The sequence below is a fragment of the Mobula birostris genome, chromosome 22, assembly GCF_030028105.1.
Source record: "Mobula birostris isolate sMobBir1 chromosome 22, sMobBir1.hap1, whole genome shotgun sequence".
NCBI classification, from domain to species: domain Eukaryota; kingdom Metazoa; phylum Chordata; class Chondrichthyes; order Myliobatiformes; family Myliobatidae; genus Mobula; species Mobula birostris.
In genome coordinates this window covers 51,360,237-51,373,902 of record NC_092391.1, presented here as the reverse complement: position 1 = coordinate 51,373,902, position 13,666 = coordinate 51,360,237, and the positions used below count along the sequence as shown (strand labels likewise).

General features: G+C 43.2%; 1 protein-coding gene across 6 annotated transcripts in view; it reads right to left on the bottom strand.

Annotated features, from left to right (window-relative positions):
* Positions 1-13,666, bottom strand: part of scarb1 (scavenger receptor class B, member 1) — a 72,513-nt gene that overhangs the window by 3,707 nt on the left and 55,140 nt on the right. For 5 of the 6 annotated variants that reach the window (XM_072240723.1, XM_072240722.1, XM_072240726.1 and 2 more), the window contains exon 12: positions 9,987-10,142. In XM_072240723.1, the coding sequence (XP_072096824.1) occupies positions 9,987-10,142 (156 nt within the window). Of the gene's footprint in view, positions 1-3,250; positions 3,646-9,986; positions 10,143-13,666 lie in introns of those variants that run through there. The other variant, XM_072240728.1, reaches the window with a different exon arrangement.

The following is a 13,666-nucleotide window of genomic DNA, read 5'->3' as shown; positions in this document are numbered from 1 at the left end:
ACCTCCTGGAAGCTACAAGAAAGCAGGAATGCTGGTCTCCTGTACACCTCAACAGGCATGGACGCCCCAAAGCAGGCACCTGAAAGAACCGGAGAGGGATCACCAATGCCATTCCAGCAAAAGCCTCCAATGGCCGCATTAACAAACCAGTGTCAGAATCCACTTCCAGGCCAAATCCTCAGCACTGTGTTTTCATTATAATCAACCAGCCCTGAGGGTGAATGCATTCCATCTTTTTCCGAGAGCTGAGAGATCAAGAACAAGAGGGCACAGGCTTAAGGTGTGAGGGGAGAGGTTTAATAGGAGCCTAACAGGTAACATTTTTACTCAGAGAATGGAACTTATGCTCAAGATGGCACCTGTGTACAATGCTCCTTCGGTCAACATCTTCTGGATAGATCATGAGACAATACATTTCATTTCTTTTATGTTTTTTACATCTGTTTTCGGACTTGGATGTGATTCTGGAACTGTTGGAGCCTGTGTTTTGGGTGATCCAGCTCTCGGTGGTCTCCGAGAGGATTCTGGAAGGTAGAGGCAGTGTGCGCGAACCTCACAGTGGGCAGGCTGCGGGACGGGGCGCGAGCCGTGGTTCTCCGATTAAAGGTTCAGTTGTGCACTGATTAAGGCGACAAGACAGCTTGAAACATCAAAGCGAATGTGGAATGTGGAACGTGATTGCCACCGTGCCCGGAGAATGTTACCCAAGTTTTTTTTAGCATTTGGATATAGACATGAGCTACAGATTCTTTTTCAGTCTTAGTTTTTTTTTAAATATTCTGTGTTTTTCACCCAATCTTTCTTGTTTTTTTTGTGCAGAGGGGGGATTTGGGGCTTGATATGCCTGCTCCATTTTTGTTTGATTTTTTGTGCAAGGTGGTGGTGGGATTTAGGGGGAGAGTTGATTATCGTGTTGCCTTTCTTTTCTTTCTTGGTTTCATGGCAACTCAGCGCAGAAGAATTTCAGAGTTGTATACCTTGATAACAAATGAACCTTTGAAGCTGCCAGGGCAAGTACATTAAAGCCATTTAAGAGATGTTTGGATAGGAAAGGTTGAGGGGAATATGGGTCATACAGCAGACCAACTATAATAAGAATGCGATTTACATGGAGCAGAGGTGAAGGACCTGTTACGATACTGTACACTGACTCTGACATTGACCGTCTGATTCATACTGATACCCACACTGACTGAAGTCATGACCCATTTTGAAGACAAGAACACAAACTTTCAACAGAAGGTTCTGGATAGTTGGAATCCCTTGCAAATGCACAGCTCTTCCAGTGCATGGGCAGTCTCCAAAGACCCTTGGCATCAGGAACCCCCTTTCAGCTCCACAATCCTGATATTGCAATTGAACAGAGAGCTTGCGGCAATGATACAAAAGATGGGCCAGCTGCCCTAACAGTTGGAGCAGTGACATCAGCAGTCATTCACCTTCACTGGTGTTTCACAAACATTAATTTCAAAGTGAAGATGTAACGTAGGTAAAGACCCGCGTGCCGTCGCAAAGGGAAAGAGAATGCCAAAATATCACTGACACAGACACGGAAAGAGCACACCTGCATTTTAAGTACATTTTTTTTTAAATGATACTAATTTATTTTATTTTAATTTCACCTCTCAAACCAGATTTATCAAAAGTAAACCTTTACCCACCTACACCGAGACTTCCACAGGACAAGCCACTGGAACTGATTTTTCCGCATCGACTGCTGTATCCTCAGTACACTGTCTACAATTCCAAAATAAAATCTCTTTGTCCTACAAAGCAATTACTCAAAATTTATTCTAAGGTTAGTTTACATTAAATGTTAAACGTTTAGTTGAGCTTTGCTGGTCAGCTGTGTTTTAGCTGATTTCATGTTTATGGCAATTATTATGAAAATTATTTAGTTTACCGTATGTTTAGTATGAATATATTTAACTTATAATATTTATAAAGGTTGTTTATCAGTTTAAATCCCTTTAAACACTTAACTGATTTTAATCTTATATTCATTGCCGTAATCATAGAATTATAGAAGCCAACAAGTTATCACAGTGGCGGCTCGTTGACGGAGCCTCTAATTAGTTTTCCCCTTTGTCCTCTCTCCACGTCACTTTTTTTAAAAAAATACCCAAATTTCCTTTTTAAGATCTGTCTACTTATTCCTGCAATTTCTCAAATGAAAGACCTTCATGATTTTACAAGACGAGATTTACCTGAGGGATCAGATTCCCATGCAGAGACCTACCAATGATCTCTCCAAGCTCAGAACTTCCAACTAGCCCTTAAGTAGTTCAGGGCTACTGGTTCAGTTCTGTTCTGAACTCTGTGCTTTACAAAGTGACAGCGTAACTGAATCTCAAAACTAACTGGGACAATCTGAATCTATCACACTTAGAAGTAACTTACTGTGGGAAGTTTAGACATGGGGATTGTCCATCCTTGTATTGAAAGGGCTGTTGGCCCAACATCCGACAATGTACGAAAGCTACATGGATGAGGATAACAGAATTGGACTAGCTAGTGGTTAGTCCAGTGGCCGTGGCCGTACCCGTACCCGTACCCTGTGCTGGGCCGGGCACCAATTCAGACACCTCTCCTCTCCAATCCAACTCAACTAGTGCCACCAACTTTCCTCATGGAGGAAGGCAGAGATACATTCATTAATTCCACAGGAGACTTGTGAGACACCAGATGAGATTATTCTTGAAAACAGTTTACCTTGTTTTAAATAGATTACATTGTCTTTTCTTGCATTGCTACCCAGTTCTGTGTACTTTCATCTGACAATCTGTCATCTTGCAGTTTATTCTTTACTTTTCATACTTCTGAGCTCTTGAAATGTTATCTCACAAACCCACTATTAATATGCAAGTTTAGTTCCATCACCAAGTGCAAGGGTTCAAGATCCTTCCAGTATGCAGTTAGGGAAACAGCAATAAAAGGAAGTGAAAAATAAGGAGAAAATATGATAAAGACAGGGAATTATAAAAAAAAATTAAAGAGATAATGAAGCCACCTCTTTTACCAGAATGATCCTCAGGAACTTTACTTCTCATATCTACACATTTACAACTGAAAGCAGGTGGATAGATTTTTCAGACAAAACTCTACCCGTCTCTTGCCAAAATGCCCACAGCTAAACTACGGCCAAGAATAACCAGCAAGTAGGCTGCCTTACCAAGCTCAGTAGCTAGGCCAGCACTGTTAAAAAAAGGTAGCGAGGCCAGCAGATTTCCCATTAGGAAGCAGCAATTCAAGAACCAGAACTTGAAACTTTTCAGACCCACCAAGGGAACCCAACCATAGGAGATCAGAAAACATGATTACAATTTACAAGTTATTCCTCTGCACTGTGGCCCCGATGGTATCAATTTCAGCAAAGCACAGCAATGCATAAAAGTCACTCAAAATAATACAAGTGCAGAAAATCTTAAGTAAAATTTAGAAAAATCTTAAGAAAATGTTGTAAGTACTCAGGAGGTCAGGCAGTATCCGTGGAGAGAAACACAGTTAACGTATCAGGTTCACGAGCTTCTGTCCAAGGTATGGTAAAGGGACAAAGGTAGATCCGTAATTAGTTGGAGACTGGGAGTGTTAGGATTAGGGTGGAGATAGATGGTGACTGACAAACAGTTTGTGGCAGAGAAGGAGCTGGAGAGAGATACAAAAACAATATTTAACTGAAAGCTATCAGGGAATAATCTGCAAATTCCTCATATCTCACATGCTCAGATTTCAAAACCCCACCCCCTCTTTTATTGCTTCCATCCTCCTGTTCCACTTGCAAAGAATTAAAGTCCATGTCCACCTTTCCCCCACACATGATGATAGGCAAACATTGTTTTTCTCCTCCCCCCCACCCCCCCCCCCGGTGGTCTGCAATCAGTGTGAGAGGTTGCTCATTGGTGATGCACCACGAGGTTTAAAAAAGAGTTTGGGTGCTTTCCAGCTCTTTTTGGTGGGGTGCTGTCAGCGCTGGGCCAATGAAAGGAAAGAAGATACATGTAGTGCAGCCATTGTTGGAGTGGGGTGGTGTTGGAGTGGTTTGGCTTTGGCTCAATAGATTTGGGCAAAAAACAGGCGAAGGTTCAAGGTAAGTTTCTAGTAATTTTTTTTTCCCCTGTTAGTACATAACTAGCGTGTTGGAAATGAATCTGGAGGTTGTGGTATGTTCCTTGTTCAAGTTGTGGGAACACTGGGAAACCTCCATTCTCCCTGATAATTACATCTGCACAAAGTGCGGCTCCCTGGAGACCATGGTAAGGAATTGGTGCTGCACTTTGATGCCCTTTGTCTCATGCGGGAAAACAAGATGATACACAGAAGCTGCAGGGAAGTAGTCACCCCTAAGCTGCAAGGGGTAGGTACCTGGGTGACTGTCAGGAGAGGAAAAGGGAATAGGCAGCCAGTGCAGAGTAATCCTCTGGCTGTTTCCTTCAATAATAAGTACTGTTTACTACTTTGGATGCTGCGGGGGGAACGACCTACCAGGGGAAGCTGCAGCAGCCAGGCCTCTGGCACTGTCTGGCTCTGTGGCTCGGAAAGGAAATGCAGAGCAGAGGACTGCGATAGTGGCAGGGGATTCCATAATTAGAGCAGAAAGCAGACACCCGAGCGGCATGTCGCTTTCCAAGTGTCGGGATCGGGAATGTCTCGAATCAGGCTCACAGCATTCCAAAGTGGGAGAGAGAGAGCGAAGCAGAGCCAGAGGTGGTGGCACATATCGGTACCAATGACACAGGGAGGGAAAGGGAGAAGGCACTGAAGAGGAGATATACGGAGTTAGGTGGAAGGCTGAAAAATGGGACTGTTAGAGTGGACTTCTTTTAGGGTAGATGATTTGTTTACACTTAAATGACTTTGGCCACCAGACTTCTATTTAACTGTGTGACAAAGGACTGTAGATTGAGTCTACCACAATGGGCTTCCTAAAAGGTGTGAATACCAGATGCTTCTGGTAGTTTGACCTGATGCTGTAGTTTCGAAGGCAGTATCACCTATACATTATAAGTATTAATTGTCTTCTATGTTAGCACAGGAAATGCCAAATAAATGTATCGTAGACTTAACTTACACTCCTAAAGGCTGTGGATACCAACCCAGACATGTCGGCGTCAGAAGGAAAGGATGAAATCTGAAGGTGTGATGTTTGTATGTAGCTTCAAAAGGAAGCATTGTCTACAACTTTTAAGTAGCGATTGCCTTTGTGTTTAGCATATAAATATCGAGCCCACATTTAGCTAGCAGACCTTTCTGCGGAAAGCGTCTCGAGATGCCTGCTGTACCTTGTTGTGTTGAATAAAGAAGCTGCTTTGTATCTACCAGTGACTGTCTCTCCAGTAATTTCATCCACACTACAACAGGGACCTCCAGTAACGTCTGGATTGCTGCCTGTGACATGTGCCAGTGATGGCAAGAATAGGATAATTTGGCAAATTAATGCGTGGCTGAAGAATTGGTGCAGGGGTCAGGATTTCAGATTTCTGGATCACTGGGATCTCTTCTGGGGAGAACAAGACCTGTACAATGGGTTACACCTGGACCCGAGGGGGACCAATATCCTTGTGGTCAGGTTTACTTGAACGGTTGGGGAGGGTTTAAACTAATTTACCAGGGGGGTGGGAACCAGAGTGATACGGCTGAGGTTACTGGTATACAAGCAGGTGCAGTGCCTAGTGAGACTATGAGGAAGGACAGGCAAATGATGGGTCAAAATTGCAGTCAGTCGCATGAGTTAAAGTGTAATGGTGGTGGGGGGGGGGGGGGAGGAAATCAAAAAAGTGATGAATACAGGACTATTGTTATATTTAAATGCAGAGTATATGGCACAAGGTAAATAACCTTGTAGCACAGGTAGAGACCGGCAGATGAGACTTGACTGAAAGAAGATCATAGTTGGGAGCTTAACATCCAAGGATACGTGGACAGGTACATGGAGCTCAGAAAAACAGAGGGTTATAGGTAACCCTACGTAATTTCTACAGTAAGGACATGTTCTGCACAGCTTTGTGGGCCGAAAGGCCTGTATTGTGCTGTACGTTTTCTATGATACACATTATGTCAAAAAGAAAGGCAAGTTGGCAGTGGGGATGGGATGGCTTTGTTGGTAAAAACTGAAATCAAATCCTTAGACAGGAGTAACATAGGATTGGACGATGTGGAATCCCTGTAAGTAGAGTTTAAAAAAACTGCAAGAATCAAAAGACCCTGATGGAAATTATATACAGGCCTCCAAACAGTAGCTAGGATGTGGGCTGCACATTGCAATGGGAGATAGAAAATGCATGACAAATAAGCAATGTTACAATAGTCATGGAGGATTTCAATATGTAGATAGATCAGGAAATTGAGGTTGGTGCTGCATCCCAAGAGAGGGAAGTTGTAGAATGCCTACAAGATGGCTTTTTTAGAATAGCTTGTGATTAGCAATTCTGGATTGGGTGTTATATAATGATCCAGATTTGATTAAGGATCTTAACGTAAAGGAGAACTTAGGGGGCAGTGAACATAATGTGATAGAATTCACCCTAAAATTTGACGGAGAAGTTAAAGTCAAGTGTATCAGTATTACAGTGGAGTAAAGGGAATTACAGAGGTATGAGAGAGGAGCTGGCCAAAGCTGGTTGGAAGGAGACACTAGCAGGGATGATGGCAGAGCAGCAATGGCTGGAATTTCTGGGAGTAATTTGGAAGGCGCAGGATAGATACATAACAAAGAAAAGGATTGGGAAGGTAGGATGATATGACCACAGCTGATAAGAAAAGTCAAAGTCAACATAAAAGCCAAAGAGAGGGCATATAATAGAGCAAAGATTAGTGGGAAGTTGGAGGATTGGGAAGCTTTTGGAATCTTACAGAAGGCATCTAAAAAAGTCACGGAGAGAAAAAAAATGAAAAATGAAGGTAGGTTACACGATTATACAAAAGAGGATACAAGAAGTTTCTTTCAGATATATAAATAGTAAAAGAGAGACAAGAATGAACTTTGGACAACTGGAAAATGATGCTGGAGAGGTAGTAATGAAGGACTAAGAAAAGGACAAACTTAAGTACTTTGTGTCAGTCTTCACTGTGGAAAACACTAGCGGAATGCCAGAAATGCGAGTATCAGGGTACCAAGAAGTGGCAGAAGGAGTATAGTGTACGGAAGTGAATCATCATGCACTTTGGCAGAAGGAATAAAGGCACAGACTATTTTCTAAATGGGGAGAAAATTCAAATATTCGAGGTGCAAATAGACTTGGGAGTATTCGTGCAGGATTCCATAAAGGTTAACTTGCGGGTTGGGTTGGTGGTAAGGAAGGTAAATGCAATGTTAGCATTCATTTCGAGAGGACTAGCATGCAAAAGCAAGGATGTAATACTGTGGATTTATAAGGTATTGATCAGACCATATTTGAAGTATTGTCAGCAGTTTTGGGCCCTTTATCAAAGGTGGTGTGTGCTGGCATTGGAGAGGGTCCAGAGGAGGTTTGCGAGAATGATCGAGGAATCAAAGGGTTAATATATGTGGAGGCTTTGAAGGCCTTGGGCCGGAGTTTAGAAGAATGGGAGGGGAGGGGGGAGAGGGGAGAATTTCTGAAACCTATCGAATATTGAAAGGCCTAGATCGAATGCATGTGGAGAGGATCTAGGGTGAGCTGCCAGTCCTGCCCGCTGTGGTTTTCTTCTGCCAGGTCATGCCCCCAACATTATCCGAAGTGGTATACCCATTACTGAGGGAGATGGCTACAGGGGTATTCTGCATTAACTGCTATCCCCTTCTCTCTGACAGTCACCCAGTTTCCCCATGACCTGCATCTTGGATGCAACTCCCTCCCTGGGTGTCCTGTCTATCAACCTCTCAGCCTCCCAAGTGATCCGGAGTTCATCCAGTTCCAGCTCCAACTCCTTAACAATGTATGTTAGAAAAGGCAGCTGGATGCATTCCTTGCAGGTGAAGTCATCAGGAACACTGGAAGTCTCCCGGCCTTCCCACATCCCTGTAAGAGGAGTGTTCCACTACCCTGTCTGACATCCCCACTGCTCTAAATGTACAAGAAAAAAAATCAATAAATAACAGGAAAAAAATCTACCTACAGCCTATGTCTCTTCTCGCTGAAACCTCACTGAACTGAAGCCTCAATTCCCCACTCTTAACACTGGTCCACTCAAACAATGGCCGCTCTATTTAAACCAAACTTTTTTTATTGGACCTAGCCAAGTGCCTAATTATGCATGATCCAATTATGCACAAACCTCAGGAACTATGGTGCACAAAATGTGCTGACTGCCACTGCTCACTTTTAAACTTTCCCTGCCTCTTCACAATCTGATGTCTTCTTGAGAACTGACTGCCCCATTCCTTTCTTTTTTTTGTGGTAGAGGGCAATACATTGTAGACATTTAAGAGACTAAGGCACACAGATGGAGAGTTTTGGGCTCTGTAGTTAGATTGATTGTGAAGTACATTTATATAGGTTGACACATCATGGGTGAACTACTGCGTTGTGCAGTTAAAGCGGATAAATCCATGGGGCCTGACCAAATGCATCGTAGGACATTGTGGAGGCCAAGGAAGAAATTACAGGAGCTCTGGCAGAGATATTTATATCATCTTTAGCCATGGGTGAGGTTCTGAAAGACTGGAGTGGTTAACATGGTGCTTTTATTCAAGAAGGACTAAAACTACAGATCAGTAAGAGTAATATCAATGTTGGTGAAGAAACAAGGATCTACCAGCACTTGGAAACGCAATGACTGATTACATATAGTCAGTATGGCTTTGTGTTGGAAATCGTGCCTCACCAACTTGATGGAGTTTTGTGAAGAGATGACCATGAAAATTGATGAGGGAAAGCAGTGGATGTCACCTACATGGATCGGAAGGACTTTGTCTGTGTCTTACAGAGTTGGCTGGTTCATATGGGAAGTAGAGTGCGATACAGAGTTCATTTGGCAGCAGGAGTCTGAGTGTGGCGGTGGATCTGCTTTTCAGACCGGAGGTCTGTGACCAGTGGCGAACTACAGGGATTGCTGCAGTCCAGCATCTTGGATGTCAGCATAGTGGCCTGGTTAGCAGGTTCGTGCACCGCACCAAAATTGCTGCTATGATGGACAATAAAGATTGTCAAAGACTGCAACAGCATCAAGATCAACCAGGGAAGTGGGCCAAGGAATGGCAGATGCAGTTTAACTCTGACAAGTGTGAAGTGATGCATTTTAGAAAACTTAACCAGGCTGGGACTTGCGCAGCAAATGGTAGGGCTCTGGGGAGATCTAGGGATATAGGTACACAGTTCTCCAAGAGTGGCAATACACGTAGACAAGATGGTGAAAACATTGTTTGGAACATTTACCTTCGTGGATCAGGACACTGAATACGGGAGTAGGGGTGTCATGTTACAGCTTTACAAGTCATTGGTGAGGCCACTCTTGCAGTTCTGTGTGTCACCTAGACATAGGAAGGGACATTTTCTCCTGGATCTTGGGAGGATGATGGAAGATCTTATAGAGCAGAAGTTCCCAACCTGGGGTCCACAGACCCCTTGGTTAATGGTAGGGATCCAGGGCATATAAAAGGTTGGGAACTCCTCTTATAGAGGCTTATAAAAGTCACAGGACACATTGATAAAATGAATGGTTGCAATCTTTTCCCCAGGGTCAGGAGAGTAAAACAAGAGGGCAAATGGGTTGAGGTGAGAGGGGAAATACTTCAAAACCCAAATGGCAGATTTTTCCCCATACAGAGGGTGGTGGGTATATCAAAGGTTTCAAAGGTTCGAGCTGCCACAGGAATTGGCAGAGACAATTATGGTCACTATGTTTCAGACACTTGGGTAGTTACACAGGTAAGAAAGGCTCAGAGGGACACGGGCTAAACCCAGGCGTACGAAATTGAGGCGGGCAGCTTCTTGGGCATGGATGTGAGGGCACATTTTGTTGCTATATAACTCTAACACACTTGGTTTATCATTTAAACAACATTCTCATAACTAGTTAAACAACTTTACCTGCTTTTTCAGGTGTACAATTTTCAGTGCTAGAGCAACCAACACTAAAAGGCAGCCAACGGTAACCAGGATGTACTGAAGATATTGAAATACGATTGGCAACACCACCATGAAATAGTAGAAAGTGTTGACAGCTGGGCCATCAATGCACCCACTCTGCAGGAAGAGGGGAAGGAATTACATTGGCATGGTATTCTAGGAGGATGGAAAATGGAGACACAGAGATTCAGGACAATTTGATGGATTTGGTGTTTAATGTTGTCTCCTTAAGAGAAAACAAACACATGCTGACCATCTCCATTCAAGTAGAACCCCAAGCTCCCAGTCACTTGCTACGGTTGGTTTTCACCCAAGCTCCACGATGATCGATCCCTCGCTTACTCAGTTCCACAAAACCCAACCTTCTCACAATGATCAATTCTTCACTCACTCACAGTCCCACAAAACCCAACCTTCTCACAATGATCAATTCTTCACTCACAGTTCCACAAAACCCAACCTTCTCACAATGATCTATCCCCCACTCACTCACAGTCCCACAAAACCCAACCTTCTCACAATGATCAATTCTTCTCTCACTCAGTCCCACAAAACCCAACCTTCTCACAATGATCGATCCCTCACTCACAGTCCCACAAAACCCAACCTTCTCACAATGATCAATTCTTCACTCAGTCCCACAAAACCCAACCTTCTCACAATGATCAATTCTTCACTCACTCACAGTCCCACAAAACCAAACCTTCACACAATGATCAATTCTTCACTCACAGTCCCACAAAACCCTGCCCGAGTTCAAGGTTTGACACTGCCCTGTCACCCAAGCAAACTGTAACCGTCGGGATTCTTGTTTGCAATTTATTTCAGGTTTTTTTTCTGCATGTAAGAAATGGTTGATGATGGTCATCCACCTGAAATGTTTTCATCTCTGTAGATGCAGGTTGACCTGTTGGATATTTCCCAAATTCAACATTCTCCCCCCACCCCCACCCGAGTTCCAGTCTGTTCTCTGTTCCCATTCACCTATTACTTGTCAGCTCCAAGAGTACTGTGTCTCTGGAACAGCTTCCACCTCCAGTTCAGAACACAAGACCAAAATTCGGCCATTTGGCCCACTGATCATCCTCTGCCGTTAACTCATGACTGAATTGTTTTTCTCTCCCAACCCCATTCTCGTCTTCTCCCCTTAACCTTTGACACTATTACCAATCAACCTTCATTTTAAACATACTCAAATACTTGGCCTACAAGCATCTGTGGCAATGAATACCAGATTCACCATTCTCTGGTTAAAGAAATTCTTCTTCACTGGTCTAAAGAGGCTGTGGCCTCTAGTCCTAGACTCTCCCACTATAGGAAGCATCCTCTCAACTCCATTATGTCCAGGCTTTCAATATTCAATGAGAGATCGTTCCTCATCCTGCTAAACTCCAGTGAGTCGAGACCCAGAGCCATTAAATGCCCCTCATATGTTAAACTTTCATTCCCACGATCATTCTCCTGAACACGAAAATTGGAGGAGAGGCGGGTAATTAGATTAGATTCAACTTTATTGTCATTGTGCCGAGTACAGATACAAAGCCAATGAAATGCAATTAGCATCTGACCAGAAGTGCAAAAGAATAGTATTTACAAAATAACTGCAAATAAAAAGTTAGTGCTACAGCACACAAATATAAAAGTACTGAGACAGTACAATATGGGTGCAATACTGCTTAGCGCTGTGATGTGAGGTTCAGCAGGGTCACAGCCTCAGGGAAGAAGCTCTTCCTGAGCCTGCTGGTGCGGGAGCGGAGGCTCCTGTAGCTCCTACCGGATGGGAGGAGAGTAAAAAGTCCATAGTTAGGGTGAGATGCATCCTTGATAATGCTTTTTGCCCTGCGTAATGCTAAGGAAGCAGGGGGTCTGTAGAGCTTACACAGATTAGGGGAATGGGCAAAGTGGTGGCAGATGGAATACAGAGTAGAGAAGTGTATGGTCATGCACTTTGGTAGAAGGAGTAAAGGTTCCAATTATTTTCTAAACAAGGAGCGAATTCAGAGATGAGGTGCAAAGGGTCTTGGGAGTTCTTGTGCAGGATTCCTTAAAGGTTAATTTGCAATGAGTCAGTCGTAAGGAAGGTAAAAACAATGTTACATTCAAGAGTACTAGAATATAAAGGCAAGGATATAATGCCTTTATAAAGCATTGATCAGATCACACTTGGAGTATTGTGAGCAAGTTTGAGTCCTTATCTAAGAAAGGATGTGCCAGCATTTGAGGGAGTCCGGAAGAGGTTCATGAGAATGATCCCAGAAATGAAAGGGTTAACGTATGAGCAGCGTTTGATATCTCTGGGCCTGTACTTGCTGGAGTTTAAAAAGAATGAGGGGAGATCTCATTGAAACCTATCGAACACTGAAAAGTCTCAACAGAGTGGAGCCTCAGTGTAGAAGGATGTCCCTTTAGAACAGAGATGAGGAGGAATGTCTTTAGCCAAAGGGTGTGAATCTGTGGAATTCATTGCCAAAGGCAGCTGAGGAGGCCACATTATTGGGTATAATAAATCAGCCAGATTTAATGACAATGAATCTTGATGGGCTGAATGGCCTAATTCTGTTCCAATGTCCCCATTCCACAGAAACCCTCCAGCCCACTCAACCTTTCCTCATAAAACATGTCCTCTAATCCAAGGAGCATCCTGGTAAATCTCCTCTGCACCCTCTCTAAAACTTCCACGTTTTTCTTACAATGAGGCAACTAGAACTGAACACAACACTCTTAGTGCAGTCCAACCTGAGTTTTATAATGTTGTAACATTACTTCGTGGCTCTTGGACACAATCCCTGGACTAATCAAAGCCAACACACCATACACCTCTCTGACAGTGGTGTCTGAAAAGAGGATGCTGTCCAAGTTGCATGCCATCTTGGACAATGTCTCCCATCCACTACATAACGTACTGGGTGGGCACAGGAGTACGTTCAGCCAGAGACTCATTCCACCGAGATGCAACACAGAGCGTCATAGGAAGTCATTTCTTCCTGTGGCCATCAAACTTTACAACTTCTCCCTTGGAGGATCAGACACCCTGAGCCAATAGGCTGGTCCTGAACTTATTTCATAATTTACTGGCAGAATTTACATATTACTATTTAACTATTTATGGTTCTATTACTATTTATTATTTATGGTGCAACTGTAACAAAAACCAATTTCCCCCGGGATCAATAAAGTATGACTATGAACAACCCTATCAACTTGTGCAGCAACTTTGAGGGATCCATGGACTTGGACTCCAAGATCCTTCTGCTCATCCACAATAAGAAACTTACCATCAACCTTGTACTCCACCTTCAAAGTTGATCTTCCAAAGTGTATCACTTCACACCTTTCCAAATTGTACTCCATTTGCCATTCCTCAGTCGAGCTCTGTATCCTATCTATATCCTGTTAAAAATGGATATAGACAGAATACAACTTTCTACACTAGTTCTTCGGCCCTGTACTATCTCCCTGGCAACAAAAATGTCTTTAAATTTACTGCCTTTTATCTTGTCATCCTACAAGAGTAAGAATGGCCTAAAGAGAAGAAACAGGTAAAAAAAAATCCATTTTGTATGGGGATCAAAAAAGGAAATAAGTGTAAAATTAATCGGTAGGTGTAGATGAACATTTTCTACGGACGGTAGAGGCATAGA